The sequence below is a fragment of the Anguilla anguilla genome, chromosome 6 (assembly GCF_013347855.1).
Source record: "Anguilla anguilla isolate fAngAng1 chromosome 6, fAngAng1.pri, whole genome shotgun sequence".
NCBI classification, from domain to species: Eukaryota; Metazoa; Chordata; class Actinopteri; order Anguilliformes; family Anguillidae; genus Anguilla; species Anguilla anguilla.
This window is the reverse complement of record NC_049206.1, coordinates 27,753,836-27,779,672: the sequence shown is the minus strand read 5'-3', so window position 1 is coordinate 27,779,672 and position 25,837 is coordinate 27,753,836. Positions and strand designations below refer to the sequence as shown.

The 25,837-nt window shown below is 39.4% G+C and overlaps 1 protein-coding gene across 1 annotated transcript in view; it reads right to left on the bottom strand.

The window, feature by feature from the left end:
* LOC118230315 (WD repeat-containing protein 26) overlaps positions 1 to 18,929 on the bottom strand; it is a 32,684-nt gene extending 13,755 nt beyond the window's left edge. Inside the window, exons 1-5 of the mRNA XM_035423199.1 lie at positions 18,326 to 18,929; positions 16,471 to 16,570; positions 9,480 to 9,536; positions 4,291 to 4,427; positions 2,638 to 2,735 (exon numbers count right to left, since the gene is read on the bottom strand). Coding sequence (XP_035279090.1) covers positions 2,638 to 2,735; positions 4,291 to 4,427; positions 9,480 to 9,536; positions 16,471 to 16,570; positions 18,326 to 18,627 — 694 coding nt within the window. The 5' untranslated portion in view covers positions 18,628 to 18,929. The remainder of the gene's footprint in view (positions 1 to 2,637; positions 2,736 to 4,290; positions 4,428 to 9,479; positions 9,537 to 16,470; positions 16,571 to 18,325) is intronic.
* Positions 18,930 to 25,837: the final 6,908 nt, after the last annotated feature.

The following is a 25,837-nucleotide window of genomic DNA, read 5'->3' as shown; positions in this document are numbered from 1 at the left end:
TGCTCTAGTTTCGGCCCATTCAGTAGCTAAGAAAGCCATCAGACTGCTTTTATGGCTGACTTTGCTCAAAAATGTTCTGCACTGTCTAACTCGCTGTGAACCTATTCAGTTGGTGTCCTTGCTCCTCTGCTTTTTCCAGGTGCTTTTATGTTCTCGATGGACATTTCCAGATACGTTTCAAAGACAACGTCGGTGTTCTTATCGTACTCCCCCTGTATAGACAGGACGGACAATGCAAAAGTTGTTTCATTGCCATTTATTTTTCGAAAAAACTGCATATTTGCTCTCCGATAGTCAATCCTGTGATCAGGCTGGAAACCACAATCCCAAAGGGCTGCTTCTGCACTGAAAATGCCCATGAGGTTGTGATTCTGTGAGAATGCATCAAACTGAGGATGAGGCTCGTGACGATTGGACAATTTTTGCTGAATATGGACCATTTCCTATAATTTAGCACACCCCCCCCCCCCCCCAGAGATTCCCATATAATCCAGAAGCATTTTATAGAAGCTTCGTGGTTGAATACACAGAGAATAAATATCTCTGTAACCAGAATAGTTAAAGATCAAACTAATTTTCGGACTGGATGTTTATTTCTACAAAAAACAAGAGGCCTATCAGAAGGCAAATATTTTACAGAAACTAAGTCTGTTCAGCATAGCTTCTCAATAATAAAACTGTAACCAGCCAGATAACAAATAGGCAAGAGCAGCCTATTCAAGAAATGTAACTTAAATCACATGTATCTTGTAAAATGAGGGGTTAAATAGAGTCAGCTTCTACCATAAAAACAAAATGCAGTTGTTAACCGGTCAGCCTGTTTACAAAAAATGTCTACACTGCATATTTTAATAGCCTACTGCACCCTAATTAAAATCTGCAAGTGCCCACAAAAATGAACACTGACTTAAATACTCAAAGGGATGATCCAACTTTTTGATCGCTTTTTGGCTATCTTACCCATAGTAACAGTTGAGGCCAAAAGTTTACATACACCTAAGCTAAAGATATTTCAACTCAGTTTTCACAACTTCGCACATTTCATGTCATCTACTTTGTTCACATAAGAGATCATTTTAAAACAATCGATTAGAGACAGGTTTATTTCAGCTTTAATTCACTATTTTAGAATTCCAGTGGGTCAAAAGTTTACATTCACCAAGTTGACTGTCTCTTTAAACAGTCTGGAAAATTCCAGAAATTGATATGACTTTTTAGAAGCTTCTGCCAGTCCAATTTTCATAATTAGGAGTTAACTGGCACCTGTTGCTGTATTTAAGGGCCTACCTTTAGAGCCACTGCCCTTTGCCCTTGATACCATGGGAAAATTCAAGCAACTCAGCCAGGACCTCAGAAAAAAATTGTGGACCTCCACAAGTCCGGTTCCTCCTTAGGAGCAATTTCCAAACAACTGAAGGTACCACGAGCATCTGTACAAAGAATTGTATGCAAATATAAACATCTTGGGACCACACAGACACAGCATCGTTCAGGAAGGAGGCACAAACTCTCAGGGCTGAATGAACTTTGGTCCGAAAGATTCAATTGAACCCCAAGACAACAACAAAGGAACTGGTGAAGGAGTTAAAGGCATTAGGTACCAAAGTATCTACATCCACCATTAAGAGAATCCTACATTGCCATGGCCTGAAAGGCTGTCACACAAGGAAGAAGCCCCTACTCCAAGACTGGCATTGAAAAGCCAGAATGAAGTTTGCAGGTGATCACCAGGACGAAGACCTAGCTTTTTGGAGGAGTGTTCTCTGGTCAGATGAAACAAAAATTGAACTGTTTGGCCATAATGATCATAATGATACATAGCATAATGATGCTATGTATGGAGGAAAAATGGTGAGGCTTTTAATCTGAAGAACACCATCCCAACTGTCAAGCATGGGGGTGGCAGCATCATATTGTGTGGGTGTTTTGCTGGAAAAGGGACTGGTGCACTTCAGAAAATAGATGGCATCATGAGGAAGGAGGATTATCCAGAAATACTGAAGCAACACCTCAAGAAATTAGCTAGAAAGTTAAAACTTGGTCGCAACTGAGTCTTCCAGCAGGACAATGATCCTAAGAATATCACCAAAGTTGTAAAAAAAAATGGCTTAAAGACAACAAAGTGAAAGTACTGGAGTGGCCATCACAAAAGCCTTGACCTAGTGAGGACAGCAATCTTCATCTTTCTGAGCCCTTTCTCTCAAAATATCTGAAGACCTGTACCGTTGCCTTGCACTGCATATCTTGTCTTGCAGTCTGGTGTTCTGGTGTTCGCAAGGGGAAAATGTATGGACAAAGTAAGGGATGAAGGAATGAAAGACTGACAGTACACAATACTGCAATTCTATTACACATTTTCAAACCGTAGGGGCACAGAACTTCCAACAATATCGTATGAGACACTGTTCCTATAAGATGGTACCAACGGATCCCTCTGACCTAAAGTTGAGGATAAACCTTTTTTGTCTTGGGAAAGGTTGGGGTCAAAGCGTAAGGATAACAAAAAACTAAAATAACATCATTCAGGTAAATGTAACTATCCATTTATTGCCACTTAATTCTGGGCATGTGCATGTGTGTGTGTTCGTGTGGGTGCGTATGTGTGTGTGTTTGTGTGGGTGCATGCTATTCACTCACTCTGCAGTTTGTCAAGCAATTTGCAGCGGGAGCCAGTCCCTTTGCCCTCCCACTCAGCTTTGGCTCGCAGGTCCTCCGCATGGCTGCACATCAGGTACCTGAGGAAATTTGCCAATCACACACAAGCAAAACGCAGGTCACAATAGCACAAAAGCCAATAGCAAAACAGCAGGACATCAACAACAGGGGCAAAGGACATGGGAGATGGACCTTTACTAGCGTTAAAATGCTAATAGCGAGCTATGTAAGTAAAGCTGACTTAATTATATAGAGAAACCTCCAAAATTATTTTATCTCCTAATTAAAATGAACAAAGTGTGCTGGATAAAATTCATCACAGTTTCAGTTGTATTAAACCTGTTCATTATCCCCCTACTAGTGGAGACAGATGTGTTCATGAGTTTAGCCTTTTTTTTTTTTTGCTATCGCCTGATTTAAGAAAGTCAACAACCTTTTGTCTCATTTAATCTGTGTGTTCTCTGACCTTCCCCATGTTGATGGATGAATAAGGGAGTGTGTGTCACCTCATATCACCTCATACCACAGTGGAATACTGATTGGATGAGTGAAATAACTTATGTTCCTAAAGCCTAAAATTCCTGCTACTAATTGTGGCACATGTTTTTGGGAAACACAGTAATTCCTTGATAAAGAGATGTTTTTCTTGGTAATTTTTTTACTGCCATTACTGGTTAGATACAGCTCTCTCATATGTGCAAGTTCAACCTGATAAACAATGACATTTTTCCATGGTCTTTTTTGCTCATCTTTACCAAGGGTGCCAATAATTCTGGAGGGCACTGACAAAGCTGGAAGGGGGTAAAGATGCAAGGAAGGCATGGCACATAAAACAGGAGGCAGTGTGGGTGTGGTATATAAAACTGGGGGGGGGGAGTTGGCGTGAAATATAAAACTGCAGCCAGAGTGGGTGTGGCATATAAAACTGCAGCCAGAGTGGGCGTGACATATAAAACTGGAGGTAGAGTGGATGTGGAACATAAAACCTGGGGGGGAGAGCAGGCATGACATAAAGTGGAGGCAGAGTGGGTGTGGTATATAAAACTAGGGGGGGGGAGAGTCGGCGTGAAATATAAAACTGGAGGCAGAGTGGGTGTGGCATATAAAACTGCAGCCAGAGTGGGCGTGGCATATAAAACTGCAGCCAGAGTGGGTGTGGCATATACAACTGCAGCCAGAGTGGGTGTGGCATGTAAAACTGCAGCCAGAGTGGGCGTGGTATATAAAACTGCAGCCAGAGTGGGTGTGGCATATACAACTGCAGCCAGAGTGGGTGTGGCATGTAAAACTGCAGCCAGAGTGGGTGTGGCATATAAAACTGCAGCCAGAGTGGGTGTGGCATATAAAACTGTAGGAAGAGTGGGTGTGACATAAAACTGCAGCTAGAGTGGGTGTGGCATATAAAACTGCAGACAGAGTGGGTGTGGCATAAAAGACTGCAGCCAGAGTGGGCGTGGCATATAAAACTGGAGGCAGAGTGGGCGTGGCATATAAAACTGGGGGAGAGAGGGCGTGGCATTTAAAATGGGAGGCAGAGTGGGCGTGGCATATAAAACTGGAGACAGAGCGGGTGTGGCATATAAAACTGGACGAATGGGAGGGGCATATAAAATTTAAGGAGAAGGAGGGGCTTACCCGCTGAGGATATGGATTCGCTCTGTGTTGTACTTGAGTGGCGTGAGCTCCCCTCTCAAGACCTGCAGTGCTTCCAACACCTTCCCATCCTCCAGGTACTCTAAATACTTCTGCTGCAGCAGCAGGAACTTCATCCGCTAAAGGAGAGAGAAAAGTTTCACTACAGGTTAGACATAAATTACAGGTGAGTGAATGAACACACGTTTCACTAGAGAACAGAAAAGGAACACATTCTACAACAAGGGGGAAGAAAAACATGCAAGTTCCAATACAGATGAGAAAACTTTTTCCACAGCAGGAGTCAGAAAAAACACACACGAGTCACACTACATGCATGAAAACAGAGAAACAGTGTTCAACTTCTTAAACATGACCAAATAATAATAACAAATTCTAAAATCACTGAAAATAGTTTTTTACATTATGAGATAGGTAGCCTACCTCATATCACACAGTGAGGGCAAGCGAGCCTAAATGTTTATTTAAATAAACCTACTCCATATTTTTACTTAACCTATGTGCAAACTAACTGTCTGCAGACATAAAATAAAGAATGTAGGCTATATTTGGCCACTGATCTGTCACTCTACCCAATATAATATAGTTGGTTATAACCCAATTGGGTATAACTCTACCTAAATAATGCTCACAGCATCAGCTTTCACTAAGCATATTTAATGAATTTCTCAACCCCTAAAACGTCACACATGAACACATACCTATATATATTGATTCCTGGTACGAAAGATAAAAGCCATGAGGAAAGACTTAAGATGCTTAATCTCTTCAAGATTAGTAAAAGGAGACTCAGGGGTGATTCGATTGAGGCTTTTAAATTCATAAAGGGATCAACCAAGTGAACTACAAAAGATTCTTTGGGTGGAGTTCTGTAAGTAGAACGATGGGACGTGGAAATGATAAAGGTAAATTCCGTACAGACATTAGGAAGAATTTTTTCACGCAGTAGTAGTCAATGTGTGGCCTTGCCAGGTCACATAGTACAGGCAGAAACATATTCACTGTCTTAAACATAACAAACAGTTGACATAAAAATTGCATCATCTAAAACAGAACCAACAAGCTAGCATTCAGTCATAAAAGACCCATAAACAAATACAGGGGAACCTGAAATACGAACTCCGCAGGGTACGGAAGTCATGCAGAAGTGAAATGAAACTTGGAAAGCGAAGTCAAAACACACTAATGTTAATCTGAAACATATTGGAATGCTTACTTTCATTACGGCTCATGTTATAACTATAAAGCTGCACTTGTAGCTGCAGCTGCACTGTTTTACAGGTTAATAACCAATAATCAACTGAGCTGTAAACTGGATGAGATTAAAACATCCCCCACCCCCAACATCAGCTTTCTGACAGACAGCACATAATGACACAGCACAATAATAACCTGTCTATAGTTGATAACTGGTAACAAACAATGCTACTGATCTAATGTTCTCAAAAATGAAAACAAATTAAGCTGATGTCAAAGGAGAAGACCACTGAGTGCTGATTAGAGAAACTGAAAACTACCGACTTGCAAGTAAAGTTGTGAGGTCAGAGAAGGTTTAGGGGTGTTTCCTGTTGTGTCATAAAAGTCATGGCATCAGGGAGGGATAATTTAAAGGGGAATGCACAGGTGGCACCTCACTGCTTTGGACCACTCACAGCACTGTTAATAAACAAAAGCATCTGTCAATGTGTCAAGATATGCAATAAAACATGCTTTTTTTGTACGGCGATAGCACCATCGTCTGTGTTTCATTAAGCCCCTTCCTCATAAACTTGTTCCTGTATTGCTCATTTTATATGGAACTATAACACACTTTTGCACAGGCAGAGACCTTTCTTAGCAACAAATTCCTCCCTCTCGGAGTCCACACTCCTCACAGTCGCTGTCACCCACATACTTGCTCTTCTTGTGTGTCTTTCCTGCTCAACAGGCCTGGTTATTCTGACTAGTGTTGTGTGTGTGTGTGTGTGTGCGTGTGTGTGTGTGTGTGTGTGTACATCATCGTACAGCAAGGTTCAAGCTGTTGAGCAAGCCTATTCCTGCAGCATGACTGGCTTTTGTATTTCTCTGCACACAAGCTACATGATGACATAGGCTGAGGAATGAAGACAACTCAACAGGAAAAAATGAATAATGAACATAACTCTCAATAGTATTTTGTTGTTACAGTAGCAAATATATTTGTGACAATTATCAAAATAAATCACCCAGCCCCATGTCAAAAATCATACTAAATCTCTATAATACCTTAGACTATATTTAAAATTTCACACTCAGATTTTGGCTCCATAAAAGTAAAGATGTAATTGTAATGCCTAACCAATAGTAGAGAAGTGTCACAATATCAGGTCCCGGACTGACAGAGAAAGAGACTGCAGTTGCAAATTTAGTTGTCTAGTTGTGATCAATGGGAGACTTGGGAGAAGCACTTAAAATTCTAGAAGGGATTAATAGCATTGACCACAGAGTCTGCCAGTTAGACTCTGTGAACCATGGTGGAAAGAAGTTAAACATTCGCACTGACACCACAAGGGGTGAAGCAGTTCACTGTATTCATTACATCAAGATCTCACTCTCTGAATTTCTTTACTACATAAACAGCAAGAGGGTCCCACCTGCTTGATTGTTTGGCCACCCAGCACCACATAGGTATTCTTCAGTGAAAATATATTTTGTGATATGCAATACAGATATGAACCCCTTGCAAACAGCACATTATGCATCCCAAGGTTTTCAATGCTTTTATAGTGGTTTTGGTTGCAAGCAGTCCTTTGTGAAGTGAAGACCCTTCTCACTGCTCCAGGCATAAGTCCTTCAGCTCCTAAATATTTATTGGGTCGTGAACTGCTTTTTGAAGTACTAACCAAAAATAGTCAAATAGACTACAGCCTGGAGATAATATTAGCCACTAAACTTTGATGCCCTTCACATTCTTTCCATAGTGGGTCTCCAGAACAGTCCTCTGCATTTGAGACATGCAAGACATTGAACAGTACTTTTTGGATACACTGCACATTCCTCTTCTTTCTTCCATTTTAATGAGTGTTAGCTATACTCAAGAGCCCTGATGTGATTTGAGAATATGTTTTTATTTGTTTCAAAAGGAGTGCAGACAGGCAGCTCTCCATTGACAGGGGAAAAAGCAGAGTTTAACAGATAGTGAAAGGATGTAAGCTCAGAGGGTGCCATGGTAGGGATGAATCCCCGGGGGATTTGAAAGAGTTGGCCGACATACAGACTGCGCCTCACGCCTTGCTGCGATAACATGCCTTTCATATAGGCTACTATACAGATACTAATGCACTGTAAGTTCAAGCTGCAAATGCGTCATGTACTGGTTCTAGCAAAGCAAATGCGATCTTTATGTAAAATGATTAATCAAATGACTAACAATACCGAACTACTTGTGTTAGCTACTGTTTTTCCCCCACAGTGTATTACGGTTAAATTCATAGAGTATTAGCAGCAGGGTAGAAATCATCAAAGTTGTCTGGGAACCCCTGTTCCTGGAAAGCTGCAATCCTTAACATACTTAATGCTAACTTATGCCCTCAGTTATTCAATTAGCAAAGTAATTTATGTGATCTGCCATTTTATATATACACCTAAGTTTACTGAATGGATTTCCAGATATGTAAACTCTGAAGCAAAGTCACTTCTGTGGGATTATGTTCACACATTGAAAGAAATATTATATAAATTATGTCAAGAAAAACATGCAGCTACTGAAACATACGCTTCAGCTCTGTGCAGTTATAGTCCTTAAAATGTCTACCTATTTTAAATATGAAAAATTCTGCATACAAGCATTTATTCTGCTACTTTCTCTATTTGTTATACTTTGTAAAGGGACCATTTCAATGACAAGTCAACGAGCATGTGTGCGTGGGAAAAAATAAAATTATTTGCGGTGAATTCTTTGTTTTAATTCTTTTCATTTGCAGATTTTTATTCATCGATGTCCTGATTAAGTGATATTTAAATGACAACAGAATTATAGCTACAATTAACTGAATGATTGTTTAATATGTGGCTTGAAAGGTTGCTGATGGAAGACCTGAGATGAACAAAGATTTTTGCCAGGCCACAATAATGATAATTCATCAACTCCTAGGCCTAGGCTATATCATGGAATTGCAAAATCATCAGAACAATTCCAAGAAAAAAATAAAATGAATGGTCCAATTTTACATGAAGCGGTCCAAATACCTGCGTAAATTACAGAGCTAGGTACAATGCACATACACACTGCTGCAAAAGACAGAACTTGATTCTGAGCAAAGGGGAGCATGAAATAGGCCTAGCTAGCTGGCACATACAGTGGACTGTGATGGTTCATGACTAAAGAAGAAAAATATTTTAAATACAACAACTTGTCCATCAACATTAGTTATACTTTTATTTACAAATGACATGTACAGATTGTAAAATGATGAGAAAATGGAACCAGTTAGGCTAAGCTTAATTTTTAAGCAGAATTTTAATATGCCCTTTCTTGATGGTCCAAGTGAACCATGCTAGCACTCACTGAGCTCAAAGATTTAGCATTTACCAATAGGATGTACCCCGTACAAGTACAGCAGCACATACTTCAAATGACGTGACAACTTAAAGGAGTTCAGCAAAGCATTTTCAAAAGTAGCATATGTCTCATAACCCCAGTATTTGACAAAGAAAACTAGGCCACTTCCTAACCCTTTGCTTAGTCAAGAATTCACAAAACACTGGAATCCAAAATAATGACAACTACTAATGAGTATACAAATACATATAATAACAGCTTGGAGATGATTTTAAGTTTAAAAGGCAACTTTCCTACATGTGAAAAGGCCATTAAATCAAAGGGAATTTTTGCTATGCATTAATATTGGAAAAGAACCTCAGCATCAACACTACAGGCAGTTTTTGTCAAATGCATATTTTCCCCACACCACAGCTACTTTTAACATGCTTCTGGATGTGATTATCGCTCACCACACAATCAAATGTGTACTTCCAAATGAATACCTAGCTAGAGATTGAAGTCATAACAAGGATAAGCACTACTAGCATTCTACTGACTAGCTTTTTACAGTCCAATTCCAGAATTTGTCGGCTCATTCAATTACACAAAACCTATCCAGAACCTGTGGGCTCTTTCGCTCAGCTTGTCGGTCAGACCAGATTTGGCTTACCACAATAGCGCTGGGAGAGTGCATCAGTGCTTTCAGCTCGTTGAGGTCACTTTCAGCCTGCGTCACAACAAAGCAAAAGAAAACAGTCAGTTCAGCATTTTCATCACATGCAGCATGAATTCAAAAACACGGGGCATTTTGGCCAGCACGATTCATGAAGCCAAGATCCAGAATAGAGATCCTATATGTACAGTTCAGTGCGTGGGGTCAAAAAAGACACATAATCAAGCTTGTAGCTGTGTACAAAGTTCATGCATAATTATACCTGAGCAGAACAGCTACACAAATAAAGCTCCCAATTACAGCCCTGGGATGAAAAGTATAATACACAATTGAGCAAACTTGCATGCTCTTTGCTCCAACAGGCATATGAAGCCTGCATTCATTCAGAACACTGAAACAACTCAAGGCAGGGTTTCTCAATGCACTCTCAAACACTCACTGTTATCAGAGACTGGAGAGGATCTAACTGATAAGGCCTCTGTTAGGAGGTGGGGTTGGTATGGGGGGTATGTGACTACTAAAGTGTAGTAATTTGGCATGGGCCTGATCCTGGATTGAAAAATGCAGGCTTAATTTGAATTTCTGCACACGTCAAGCCTTTTCTCGATGTGTACCCTGGTTTGGATGACTTAGTGGCAACATGATGGATGCTTGGTGTGGAGCCTCACAGGGAAGAAGATATGTCCCATTGAAATGAATAACACAAATTTAATCTGCACAAAACTTACAAAGCTTTATTGGAATAACTCTAACATTAGCAAGCTGGTTAGACATGGTACACTATTGCAATCTAGGCTAATTTTAACCAGGATGCTAGGTTAATTTTGACTTGAACATTAGCATTTCAATAGGAGTTCATGTCTATTGTTGATAAGACATTTGAGAATGAATGTTCTCTAAGGCCACGTCAACATCTCTATTTACCGGAGTCATGATGCCTCAATTGGCCAGCATGAGCAGTGCAGCAATCCACCTGGTTTTTGCAAATTTAACTTAAACCACTTGTTTCATTTCATAAATGCCAGAAAACATTTGGAAGTAGAAAGTATGGATTAGGTTTGTAATGTTACTTTTTTGTCTGTATAACTATCCAACTTAATTTATCTGACCACATTTTTAGGACTGGAGAATGAAGAACTGCTCTGCATTTCATCATTAACATAATGCTGGGTGAATGAAGGATAAAGAAAACTCTGTATTCACATCATCAAACTCCACCACCTCTGGTATCTCAATTAACCAGAGAGGAAAAGGTGAAACCGACAGATGTAACTTGGCAGATTTTCTGTTTGGGTGAACTACATTATGCAGAGGTTGTTGGTATTCTGTTCCAAGTGCGAGTCAATGGGTTTTTCCTCCTACCTTGCCACAAGGCAGCTCACAAACTAAATGAGGCATATTTTTTGGAATAATGTATTAGCGATATGTTGGTTGTCAAGACGACACTGGTGACATTCTAAACAGGGCTTCCTAACGCATATGTACGAAGCAGGTTTGACATTTTTTTTAACCTAGATATCATGCTGAATTGAGTAACTTAATGTTATTCAATTACGCAAGGTATGTTGCCATATTTTCTTGCAAGGACAGACTGGAAAGCTTTTGAGTTAGCTCTCTAGATCATTATTTTACTTAACATCACCATGCATCATGTTTATTCATGATAGGCCTTAAATTTTTTGTGTGATTGACAAAAACCAATCACATCATCCCATGGAAACTGTAAAACCTTGCTGCTGATTGGCTGTCTTATCAACACCCAATAGATAACAGTGGTGATTATTTTTCACATGGCCTCTGAAATTTGAATGTTTATTACCGCATCAAGTATAATTTCAAAAACAAAGATTTAAAGAAAGGCAATAGACCACATAGTGGCAATGATCATTATTACATTTTATAAGGATCGCTACGGTATATCGTCCAGCCCTACCCACCCACTTCAAATGACAACTCTCAAATTCCAATGATAGCCAATTAGTTCTGCATGTTCTTCTACCACGCCACTAAAGTACTGCAATAATGTCCTTTAAAAATTTCAACTGTACTCACATATACTACTCAATTTTTCACTATGCAACTAAATTTGAACTTGCTAGGCTCAGTGATACCACCTCAAAAAAGTAGGCTAAATGCTGCCGGTAAAGATAAATTTCATATTTTGTGAAGCTCATAGGTTTTTGAAATGAATCAGAACTGTTGTAAACACATCTCAGCTGACCCTAAGAAGAAAATGGTCAACAAAGTCAACAGGTAATTCACAGGTATTCACATGATTCTGCTAAGAAAAGCTTGATATGTGGTAGCCTACATGAGAATAAACCTCTTACCAAAAAAAAAGGAACGGTATCATGATGCCATTTGTTTTGTTAAAATTACATTTTAAAAGGGAAATGTAAAATGCTTTACAGGTTCAAAAATGATTCTGACCTGACAAGCACCATGCTTTCCAAATGGCTGTAAAGACAGCTATACAGTAGGGACTGGAATGAGTACTCAAGGGCTCGAGAGCTCGAAAGACAAGGACTGCTCAAGGACTATACAGTGCTGGGGGAAAACACTACTTCAAAATAAATTCAGATGAAGTAACGCGTTTAGATGCATCATTTATTTTTTACATGGTTTAGCAGTTTGTTGTTTAATGGCCAAATAAATTGTGTAGCAAAATTGCCAAATACATGTAATGTAATGTAATGGGTAATGATTTCAGGACTCCTTGCTCTGCAGCATGTAGCCTAGCTATTTCAGCAGCAGTTGTGACTTTGTACAACAGGGGGCCTCCAATTGAATGAGACTACATTCAAATCAATATGTCAGTTCAAACAGCAACAATCCAATCCAACCAATACAACATGCAAAAATTGATCTGTATCGTTATGAAACAGCAAAACATTTGAAAGTCCACAATCTTACGATGTTTGCTCTCTAGCAATGCTGCCAACATCACTCTTTACGTTTCCAGCTTGACCTCATCATCACCTACGTTAGTGCCGTTTTTCCTGCTGACAAATGTGATGTCAGTAAGTTTTGCACTCTCAACCTCATTTGGTTGTATGTATACATCGTAGCAGGATCATGTTAGCCGGATCATACACAGTAGCCTATATTGATCGTTCTTACTATATCGATTCATATTATGTCATAGAAAAATTTGTCATAACGGCAAATAGCAAAACATTGCCGGAAGAATCAAAATTGTGGTGAAGCTTGGGGTTTATCCCCTTAGCAGGGATCGACCAATAACCGATACCTGGTTGTCATTAGCGTTTTTCCACTGCATTTGTTTGGAGTTCATCAATATCAGTTCAACGTATTGCAAGCATTACGGTCAGCCTTTTTTTTTTCCATGGCTCCTAGCACAAACTGCTCTGCATGACAGTTGTCATCTATAAATGTAAAGGTAGATTGTCCAAAATGAATGCAGCACTTAACTGCAGTATTTCACTATAATTTGAAATGTCAACTACCTAGGTGAATTGTCTAGATGAAGTGATCAAAATCTGACAATCCCTTAGCAGCCAACTGTATGGCGACATGTCGGACTGCCAAGACGTTCATTATTTGCCAACTACTTTTTTTTTATTTTTTTTTAAAGGCTCCAACTTCTCAGTAGCTCAGCATAGATACCAGACTCGCTCAATCATGCACACATCTGACACCCTGTTTTTCTGTCAGGAAAGAACACTAATTTAAAATGTAATTTAATCTACGCCTCCAGGTAGACTGTCATGCGTTTTGCTAAAACATGTGGCTAAAATCACATCAACTGTTCAGTATGATAATGTAGCCTATTTTGCTCCTCAGGTTGTTTTTACAGAATGTGTATGCTGTGATCAATAAGAAAACAAAAGTTTAAAGACCCAATATGTAACTTTTTTACGTAAACAAATATTTTTTTAAGATAACGCATCCACAGAGCTTGCAGTAAGATGCACAGTAAAAGTAATGGTTTTCCTCAACAACAACAAAATATTGACTATGAATTCATAATTTCTAATGAATTTAGAGCCATAAACTGTGTCCAACGGATACATCAGGAACTGAAGCTACTGGCTCAAACAATGCTCCTGAGCCAATAGTACGCCCATCTTTCCCTCACGAATAAGATGCACAGTTGGTTGCCACTTAGTGTTACAGTGAAGAAATGGTTGACTTTGTAAGTGCACAACTCCAATGGAGAGCCAGCTAAGCCCAGCCAGCACTAGACTCAAGAAACCCTGCTATCCATCTCAAAAGCTGAGTGCTAGAAGCTGTGGGAAAAGGAGAGTAAACATCAGCCTGACTTTTGGCTGGTGGAGAGGGCTCAGGGAGTTGAAAGGTCTGAAAAGTGACACAAAGTTGGCTACCCTTCTTCTCAACAGGTAATGTAAGCTAAGTAAGTTATAGCAGGAATGAAAAGAACATTCTATGATGACATTTCGCTTTCTCTAGCCTATCAATGATTTCATTAGTCAGATAGAACCCTGACAGGTTAACATCTGAAAACATTTGCTGTATTTTGCTAAATTATAAATGTACAGCTATATAGTTTTGGGTAAAGACATAGCCGTTTGCTCACATTAGCCATTGTGAGCAAACAACATCATATGTAGCCTAACCTGGAGCTCTTGAAACAGCAGTTGTGCTGCGCTGAATGCAGATAAAAAAGCTAGAACACTAGTGTTATAGTGGATGTTTGGTCACTAAACTCTAAACTCTAAGCAAAATGTTACTTTCCTATGTGCCATTCTTGCATCCATAAACAAGAGCAGTCAAAAATATTCTATACACTGGTTAATTTTTTTTTGGTAAATTGACTGCATTTATATAGCACTTTTATCCAAAGCGCTTTACAATTGATGCCTCTCATTCACCCATTCACACACACACACACTCACACGCCAACAGTGAAAGGCTGCCATGCAAGGTACCAATCAGCTCATTGGGAGCAATTAGGGGTTAGGTGTCTTGCTCAGGGACAAATTGACACACCCAGGGTGGGGGACTGAACCGGCAACCCTCCGACTGCCAGACAACCGCTCTTACCTCCTGAGCTATGTTGACCCTTTTATGGCATTTTATGGCAATGCAATCATCAACCAAATTTCCATAAATATTCAAATATAATCAAATTGCCGTTTCATACAATATTCCAATTTAATATTTTAGCCCAGTTGACAGCCTGAGTTAACATACGTTTTTGTGAGGATTATGGTAAGAAAAGACAGACAGCGCTTTCTTAGCACATCAGGGACAAAGTTATCAGAAGGCACAGATTAGGAGAAGGATGTAAAAAATTCAAAATGACTGGATATCCCAGTGAGTACTGTGGGCTTAATCATCAAGAAGTTCATGCTGCATTGTACCAACCAGACCCTGACTAGAGAAGGTTGCCCATCTAATCTCTGCAACCAAACAAGGAACACACTGGTGAGGGAAGCCACTGTGAGGCCAGTAATATTATAAAAGTGTTTAGTGACTGAGAATGAAGTAAATGTGCATCAGCCAACAATATCAAGAACGCACCATAAATGCAGCCCATAAGGCAATATGGCAAGAATGAAGACATTACTTAAAAACATCCATCTCAAAATAATCCTGCCTGGGTGTTGCAAGAAAGCAAGTGAGTGATCCAGCAAAAATGTGGGAAAACCACTGCACATGTCCAACTTGTCACACAAGCACGGTGGGAGCAGTACTAAGCTACAAGGACAATTCTTTGGCAGGGACTGGAAAACTTGTTAGAAAAAAAATTACAGTGAAAAACACAGGCAAATACAGTACTGGCAAAAAAACAAACAAAAAAAAAAAAAAAAAACCTCACAGTCCACTAAAGACCTAAAGCTCAAGCAACAGACCTTAAAGCTCAAGCACGACAACAAACCACTGAGCCAACAAAGCTACATCGAGAGGCTTAAAAATAAAAGCGAATGTCCTTGCGTGCACCTAACTCAATGTCCTGACCTCAACCCCAAAACAAAACAAATTGTGATCTGTAAGAAACTCAAACAAACTTGTGAAGAAGAACAGGTGGAAATCACCCAGCAGCCAGCAAGCAAAGACTAACTAACATTTTATTTCATTTTTTTTTTTTAAAGCTAATGCTGTCATTGCAGGGGAAAGTGCTTCCATCACATATTAATGTGAGAGGTGTGAGAGGTCTGAAAGCTTATGCAAGCAACATATTTCAGTTTCATTTTTCTTTGTGAATGTGAATAGGCCTATATCATTTGTTATCGAGGAAAGAAAAATGTTCATACTTTCGCCAGAGCCCATATTTACTGACCGCTTCAATGAGCCAGGGAAATTCTGTCACCTTTCAGGGAAGATGAAAAATAAATGTATTGTCCTTGGTCAGTAAATTACTCTTTGTTAATTAGTTAAACAGGGTCTTAATTAGTTAATCCCAGTGGCAGGGAAACCATTAAAAAAGTACGTCTGTACAAAATAAGGTTTTCTGCAGTGACTTATTTTGCGATGATCAAAAGGAAATGAAGATATCTGTACAGTGAAGTGTACAGTAGCACAACTGTCAATAAAATGCCACAGTTGTGCAGAAGACCATCGTGCCTGTCTTTGTGAGACCCCACCATGCTGTTGTATTATTGGAGTACAAAGCAATCCTGCCTGGTATTGACTCAATAAAATTTTTCAAATAGATTTTGAACAAACAAAGCAATAACTCTGGTTTGATGGATAGTTGAGCTAGCTATCAACAAGACAGACAGCAGTTAAGCTATGCAGCATGCACACTTCAGTACCAGGTAAACAAGTCAAACACAGGGAAACATAACTATTTGTTTAAAAAGAATGTTCTAGTATGACTAGCCGGAATGTTCTAGTATTAAGAACCGGAGAGACTTTTGTGGTCAGGATGAACACAATTGGAACATTATGAGAGTGACCATAAAACATGATTAAGTCGTTCACTAGAGCAGAATGATTTTGTCTAAGTGTTGTAACCGCAGACTCCAGCACCCTCCCCCACCAGAGCAGTTGCGGATCCCACCTTGTCCCACTCTCCCTCCATCACGTGGTTTCGGAACTTGGTGGCGGCTGGATGTTCCAGCCTGCAGCCAGATTCCTGCATCAACAGGTCCACGGTTTGACTGGAGGACAAACAAAAATACATTTTACCAAAAAAATCTATGGGCAAGACGCAACTTATGTATTGCCCCTTATGCCACACAACACCTGTGTAAACGGTCTTCAGGTAGCCTCATTTTGCATATTATACATGTTCGTGTGTGTTTGTGAGATGGGGGGGGGGGGTCCGGTACAATGACATCATCGCCAGGGATCTGACTGGCGCAGTAGCGTTTTCATAGCCACTGATAATCTACACTATTGAGAGCAAATGCCATTTGTAAAATAACACAAAACCTCAGTGTCAAAGTACAAGGACAACCCAACCACAGCAACGTGCCATCACGGTTCTTCAGAAAGCAAAATGCAACGCTAAGCGAAGCACCACGCGAATTGTGTCAACATAATTTTAATACTATTCTCTTCAAAGCCTAAACAGCCTATGTGTCTGTTGATGTCCAGTGCTCTCATGCAAAATTAGTGCGGTTAGTGTAGGTCTGTAATCGGTATAACAGGCGCTATCTATAATTAGATTCACCAATGTTTCTAATCCAAAACAGTCCGTTCGGGGCGCATTCCACTGCTACTATGAAACATGACACTACTGGGAATCAGTTCTGACGACCCTGGGATGACGGCCAGTAGCAGAAATGATTTCCTTGTAGAAATAAAGCTATTTTCGTTTCAACAATACACGTCGGTTGGTTTTGCGTCAGGATTGCTGTTAGGTAGCTAACTAGCTGGCTAGCTAATTGCTGATACAAGCGATGTCTTCAAGTGATTATCTTGCCACTTGAGATTTGGAGAAAACGACTAATAAACAAGGTATAGATCAATACAAACACCAAAATGTGAGACTGTTGCACTGTTTTTTCCTGTAACTAGCCAGGTAACGTGCCTAGGTTGCCACCATCCCCGTCAGGCGATCAAAATGTGTTAGGGAAATGGTGTTTATGTGCAGACGACATCTCAAAGACTGGCTAGATGGTTGGCTAGCTGAACACAGCCTGGTAGCTACAAGCTTTGTTATTCCCGATTATATCACCTGCTTCACATGAAAAACCTGCTTAATGTCTTATATCCATGTGTTTCGAAACAAAAGAAGTCAAAGCACAAAGAAACTACGGATGGGCAAAAGCAAGAACACAGCACGAAGAACAAATGACGTTAGAAAAAATATGACAGCTTTTGTCATTCTATGTGGTTTTGAGCAAAAACAACAAATCCAAATGCATTTACCATAGCCTAGACAGCTTGCTAAATGCCTACACATTTGAGTCTAGATGAATTATAGGTTAATTTGAATCCTGTGTCTTCATGTGTCAAACGTTTATGAAATATGTCCTTTGAACAAGTATTAATGATTGAATTCAAACAACATTTCGGTTGATTTATATGCTATAATGTTGCTGCGTTTTAAATCCAAGCAAAATATACCAACCACCTCATTTAACCGCTGTTGTTTGGACAACTAGTTTTATTATTCAAATATAGTTTAGTCAGTGCTGTGTGGGTTGTTTTTATACATCTGCCATAACTAAACGATCACAGCATTACTGACACCGCACTGTATTGTGCAAGATGGACCCCTTCTTCTAGCCAGCCAGCTAGCTAGCTACCTACCCCCTCCCCCATGTTTGTCTGTCTAACCCAGACTATCTCTTTTAAAACTAAGGTTACCAATCAATATTGCTCTTGTCATGAATAATATACAATGCTTATCATTTTTAATTACTGTTATCTAGTCATTGGACTAAAACATATACTGAATTACTTACTTAAGCCCTAATCCATGTAAATGTTGCCCTATCAGTCGAATGACATCTTCCTCCGACTGAGAGAGACGTTTCTTCTTTTTCATGGTGGAACCGACCTCCGAGCCTGAGGCAGAGGCGGCTGAGGTCCCAGAGGCTACACCGGCCGAAGCCCCGTTATTAGTACTGACAGTATTTCCATTGTTTGTGCTAGAAATCAGCCCATTAGAATGCGCTCCGCTGGCCGAGGATGACTCCCCATTCTGTGCGCTATTCAGGCAGGAAAGCTCCGAGTCCTGTGCCTGTCCTGCCCCGTTGGCCTGCATGATGTTACTGTTGATGTTATTTACGATAGTTCGGTTAATGTGGATAGCAGGGGGTCCGGGAGGGTGTGGAGAAGTTGCAAGTCCTAAAACAACTGCAGAGAGGCCCACTGTCCCTGCTGAAGCCCCGGGCTCTCCTGCTCCCTCCGCCGCCGAGGCTCGGTGTTTCTTCCGCGGGGGCGGCGACGCTCCGCCGGTGTCCGAGTCGGAGGAGGAGGAAGCGGAGGCCAGAGTTTCCTCACCGAGAGCGGCCGTGGTTAGAAGCCTGTGATGCCCGGGGGTTGGAAAGGAGGTGTCAGTTCCCGGGATTCAGAGCTCGTAACCCGGCTGAAAACGCGCTGTCTCTGCCTGTCTCGGCTCTCTCTCCGTTTTTGTTGTTGTTTCTCTCAAAACAGCTGCAACCCCCTAATGGAGTCCAGACGCACTGACGTAACCGGAAATTCCTACACTGCCGTGCTTCCGGGATAAAATTATATAATCAATAGGTGGCGCATATAAACCTATTTTGCATATTGATTTCAAGGTTTTCAAAATTATGATCCAATCATAAGAACGCACTAAATTGTTTAAATGGCTTAGAGACTGTATATGACATAGCTGCTGAACGTGTACACGTGGACCTGTTTTTGTTTTTTTTGTTCACACCATAACCATGCTGAAGTGATGGATGGATTTCTCATTGCATGAGTTCACCTAAAACAAGTGTCTTACTAGCATGTTTCAGTGTTATAAACGTTTTGTTTTATCTGGCATAATAATACTACTACTAATAATAATAATAATAATACGTATTATTATTATTATTGTTATTATTATTATTATTATTATTATAAGGGCATCATGGTGGTGCAGTGTGTAACACTGCTGCCCCACAGCATGAAGGTCTTGGGTTTGAATCCGGCCTGGGCTTTGTGTGGAGTTTGTATGTTCTCCTCCTGTCCACATGGGTTTTTTCCGTTTTCCTCCCACAGTCCAAAGACAAAATATGTGGTAGGTTAATTGAAGAATCTAAATTGTCCATACAATTATTGTGTGTATGATGAAACCCCAGTGAATGGTGTGGGTGCCCTGTGATAGATTGGCGGCCTGCCCAGGGTGCATTCCTGCCTCTCACCCAATGCATGCTGGGATAGGCTCCAGCACCCCCCACAACCCTGCCCAGGATGGATGGATGGATAATAATAAATTATGTTATCTGGTCACATCATTTTGTACGTTGTATCCTTGCTATGTTACTTACACCAATCATTTTTTATTATATCCTCAGAGTCTGAGATTGCTGCTCCTTCTCCGGCTGTGCTATCAGGGATTCTTGACATCTTTTCAGATCGCAGTATCAGGTTACCCTTTCTTTCATCTTAATACAGTAGCTCAATCAAAGATTACAGAGATAACAGCGTATGGTAAATGTTACAACTAAATTAATCTCACACTACCAGCTGTAAACAGTCATCTAAACAAAAAAATAGATCAAAGGTCAGTTACACCAATCGCATCTTTTATCCCAACCAACCATCTGCAGTTTTCTTTATCCATTACACAATAAAAAGTATTTCACAGTAGTTTCACACTGAAAATAGCATTATATATTACAGTCAATACAGTCAATGTAGTATATATTTGAAGAGAGTCTTCCTCCCCATGCTTTCTTCACATTGATAACAGTTAGATTTATAGGTTGTCACACACTCCCCTCTATATTGCTTGAAACATAACATAATTGTATAAAGCTTTTTGTAATTCTGTACTCTATGGCTGTACCGATGATATGTTTGTTTTAGAATTTTTAATTATGATGTGGTGAGTTGCATCACAATCTTTGTTAGTGTTGTTTACCCCAAGTAGTCTTCATCGCTGTTTCAGAGTTACTACTATTTCTATTTTAAGCAATGTAATTTGCTATCAATCAATCAATCAAATTTTATTGATAGAGCACATTTCATACAAGTGATGCAGCTCAATGTGCTATACATAAAAATAAGAAAGAAGTAATTAAAAAGTGTTACAGTGGAGAAAATAGAAAACAGTACAAACAGTACAAAGAGATACCAAAAACATGATACCGAGAGAGCTAAATAAAACAAAATAAAATTAAATAAAATAAAATTTAAAAATTTAAAATTTTAAAAGTTTAAAAATCGGGGGCATATAAGAGCATTCTATGTAAAGGCCATGCTAAAGAGGTATGTTTTTAATTTCCTTTTGGAACCATCTACTGTTTCTGTGTTCCTCAGATCCTCTGGCAGGGTGTTCCAACGGCTGGGGGCATAGAAGCTAAAAGCCTTTTTAGTCCTTTTGGAACAACCAGAAGGCCGGTACCAGAGGATCTAAGGGACTAGGGGCTATGGTTTCTTAATTTCATATGTATTATGACCAAAGAGGATCCAAGATCAAATATAAATAAAACACTCATTTTAGTAAGGCATTGTCTTGACTATGTGCCTTTTAAGATTATCTGTCTTCTATTGGAAACATCAAGAAGTTCTATAATGAATCATATTTATTGTTCAGCACAGTAATTAAATCATGAGCATATAAATCAGATTTTTTGATAATGTAATTAACTGTGTGGTTATGTCAGTTTACATAACCTGAGACAGGTCAGTACACATTGCCATTGTAAAATGTTAAATTGATCAAAAATTGTATTTCAGCAAAATTGTTTCTAAAAACCCTAATTTCTTAAAATGTTAATCTTTAAATTCCTATGACTGCTGACTCAGTGGTGTTGAACCATCAAATAAAGTGCTCAAACCCACAATATAGAACCATCTGCAGGAATGTGGAAGTCTGAGAAATTAATTCACTAGGTCTGTATGTGCATACTATTAAAAGGTTATGTGAGCCCTGTTGTAATTGCTACATGTGCTGTGAAATGGAAATAGACATCATTTTTAAGTGGAGAATTTTGTTGCCCAACGTTTATTTTCGACTAATGTTTATCCCAATCATCTTGCTACATACAGAGAATTTCTTACAGATACTGTCACAAGGAGAAAAATAGCACTGTCAGCAGTAGTCACTTAAAGACATTGCCCCTTTTTTAAGTTTGTGTCCAGTCTTACATAATGTGAGACATGATGAATATATACAGTACAGGCCAAATGTATTAGGCCACCTGTAGTTTTTTTTTAAAATTAATTTTATTTACTTTAGGTAGAGAAGAATCCTGTTAATATATGCACATTTATTGAACAATAAACCAAAGTACAAACTTTTAGTTTTTCAATTTCTACCTACAATAACACAAAATGATGAATTTTAATAAAAGTAATCTTAGACACAGCTTTCCTCGAAATAGCGTCCTTTGACTTTAAATACAATTACATTAATTATTGGAAGCATATCCAATCATTTTGTAAAGTGGGTGTTGGAGGGATGGGATGGTGGTAGAGGGGCAATTAAATTGAGTGAAATCTTATCTACCTTATCTTGTTTTTTAAAACCTCAGGTAGCCTAACACCTGTCAGATATACTTGCTTAGATTATGGCCTTAGAGAGGGAAACAGTGAATTTGATACAATATTATATTGTTTCTAAGAATGTGGCCTAGGCTCCCTGTAACAACCATCAAAGCAAATGTGATTGGGGAAAATCTAGGCAGACAATCAATGGGTCTCACCTTCTGCAGAGTTTGTCTCAGAAGAGGCAAACCAGAAGATGCAGGACACCATATTGGGGGTCAGAGACCCTGCACGTCTACATGCCTAACATTTCCCTTGAAGTTTGAATGCAATCTTTAGGTCGACCAATCCTCGTCATAAATTAGTCTAACCCCCCTTCCCTTCTCTCCTACACCTTAACTCGGCATCACCCAATCTGGGCAAACATCCTCAAGCCATGCTGGGTAAGGTATTTAAGATGGCTACAGGAAAAACACACAATGATGTGTTGCGGTTGGTTTCGGAGCTTTGGAGCAGAAGTAATGCCGACCAAAAGTTCTTCTCCAGGGCCTTTCCAAACTCCTCCTATGCCCTGGCTTTTGCTTCTCCACTGATTCAGCAGACTGCCGGTAGCAGTCTGCTGAATCAGTGGCTACCAACACCAACCAGGCCTGGAATGCCTCCTTCTTCAGCTTAACAGTTTTGGTTTGTCATTCAATGCACATATATTAATAACATTGGGCCTCTTCACCAATATCTTCCTAAGTTTTTTCTTAAATTAGTTCTTGAGAAAATTCTTAAGAAAAGTCTACGTCAGATTCACGACGTGTTCTTAAACCGCAGAATTGTTCGCACGTGTTCTTCAAATGATGAATTCCATTGTCCTAGTAAGTGTAAAGCGCGTGCCAGTTGTTCCTAATTAGCATAGGTAAACGCCCCGCCAATAGCCTACCCATAAAAGGGCATGAGACTGCAGGGCAGCGTGCACACACAGAAATCGAAAAGAAAAGTTGAGAGCGAACAAAGTCAATAATGCCCAAACGAAAATCTAAAGACGGTGGAGCACCGGATTCCAAACGTAAGAAAAACTTCAGTAGTTCTGAAGTGGAGGTTTTGCTGCGGGAAGTGAACAGCAAACGACCTGTCATATTTAGTAGCGTCAGTAGGGGATATAAAAGAACACAAAAAAGATGCATGGGGTGATATTACTCGTTCAGGGAACGCGGTATCCGGAGTAGGGCGCACCACTGATGAAGTAAAAAAAAAAGGCAAAAAAAAATAATAAAATACTGGTGGGAGTGGACACGAGGAATTGCCTGTTATGCATTCAAACGACAAAGCGCTTCTCCTCACATTAATACCGCTAATTAAATAAACCGGCAGTAAAGTGCATCGGAGTAAACCCGTCGCTGCACAAAACACTGCACAAAAAATTTATTGCCAGTCATTTTGGTGTCACCCCTCCAGTGACGCCTCTGAATAAGTGTTCTCTTCTTCAACATGTCTATGTGTTTAAAAAGTGTTACCTAAGTGCTTAGTTTGTATTCAAAATTTAAACGTGCTTTTGCAGTATAGACCAAACATTGCATAATTGAAACCCCCAAAAATAAAACGTCACTACAATGGTTTGATTTTTATAATTTATTTACAGATGAACTCCCGCTGAGGCAACCACTCTCTGAGGCGGAATCTGGCACGTTAATGCTTTGTAAAATAATGAAAAGAATTATTTAAAAATATTATAAATGATAAAAATATTATTGTAATTTAAATCCTATAATATTATACAACTGTAGAATTGAAGAAAACGCAATAACCAATTATTTTGCACAAAACACTTGAGTGTGCGTAGATTCTGTTCTTATCTAAGAACAAATCCCAAATAAGAAAACATTGGTGAATGTCAGAATCTTCGTGAAAACTGCGTAAGTGGGTTTTAAGAAGAAAATTCTTCTTAAGAACGGTTGGTGAATGAGGCCCATTCTTCTCAACCTAAGGTTTTTTGAAAAAATCACAGGTGGCCTAATCATTTTGGCCTGTACTGAATATATGTCAATATGACGAAAATAAGACTGACTAGTAGGTATTCAAGAAGCAGAGAAAAACAGGCTGTATGCTTGGCATGGAATATGCTTTGTTTAGTTTCTGTGAAATGTTGGCAAACATTTAGCTGTAATTTGTGCTCATTTTTGAATAATAATTTGGCATATCCCTTTTCCCGCAGAAAATGTTTGAGTATTTTTAGCATAATACAAGTGTCTTGGATGACAAAAATACATTGCAGTGAAAATATTTTCTGTAATAGTATTTATTTCATTTTTATTGAATGTCCCTTGTATTGTTGGTTTCACCATAGTTGAAAATGTTTCTTGAGATTAAGGCCAGAGGCTCATGTCCCCTACAGGGGACAAAAACATATTTAATATCAATCTGGAAAACCTTGTGTTCATAGTAGGATCATGATAATCAGTACATACCTGTTTACATACTCACCCCTCACCTTAATTGATGCTGTGCTACAGGTACTGTTACCGAAACAATATGTGTGTTACATCAATACTATGTGTATTACAGGTACATCATTCTGATACTGTGTGTTGTAGGTCTGAGCAGGAGTGGCAGCTAGCGGTATTGTTCCCTTTTTTAAAAAATGGGCTTTAACAGGAACAATGGGGCCATAGTACTTTCACAGGACGTAGGAGGTGCCATGAGCCCTCTGTGTGTCACCTCCTTAAAGGCATAGTTCACTTTCTGGAGTTTTTTTTTTTTTTATATATGTGCGATGAAGGACATCTTAGATATTTACAGAATTTTCTGACAAATTGTCAGGTTTACAATGGTTGGTTTAGGTTTGTGGTTCAATGCAAAAAATATACCGCACATAACTTCAAATCAACTAGTGCAACACCACGTTACTAGAATGTGTACATATAATGCATTAAATTCCTAGCATTTATACACAATTACTATAAGCAAAATATTTTTATAATGCCCTAGTATTTATTTCCTTTAGTGCAGTGATCTGAGGTTATATAAGCTTTAGAAAGCAATTCTGACAGAAAATGAGATTAAACATTCATCCATCGATTATCTATACCTGCTTATTCATGGTCAGGGTCACGGGGGTGCTGTAGCCAATCCCAGTGTGCATTGGGTTAGAGGAAGGAATACACCCTGGACAGGTCGCCAATCTGTCGCAGGGCACACACACCATTCACTCACCATTCGCTCACACACTCATATCTATGAGCAATTTAGAGTCTCCAATTAGCCTACCTGAATGTCTTTGTACTGTGGGAGAAAAACGGAGTACCCGGAGGAAACCCATGCGGACAAGGAGATAACATGCAAACTCCGCATAGAAAGGCCCAGGCCTGGATTCTAACCCAAGACCTTCTTGCTGTGAGGTGACAGTACTATACACTGCACCACCATGCCACGCCTGAGATTAAATATAATTCATAATCAAATGAGCTATCCAGCAGCCCCCATATCTAAAATATCCTTAATCTTAAACAAAAACCGCCTGGGCGGTCAAATCTATCAAATCATTAAGTATGTACCTTGGTAAAAGGCAAAAGAGAAATATCCTTTCCAGAACTCAAACCTGGCACTTGGTCACTGTTTCAATTCCATATGCACCGAGAGAGTAATCCCAAAGGGTTTTTTGTTTTGTTGCAAATATACATTCAATTACATGCCAAGAAATGTTTTAAACCCAGATTTTAGTGAGGAGCCCTTTCCGCAGAGACATATTAAATCTGAATTTAAATTAGGAGATTTTATCCCAAAGGGAATGTGTTTTTTATGGGAATGAGTTTACCACCAAC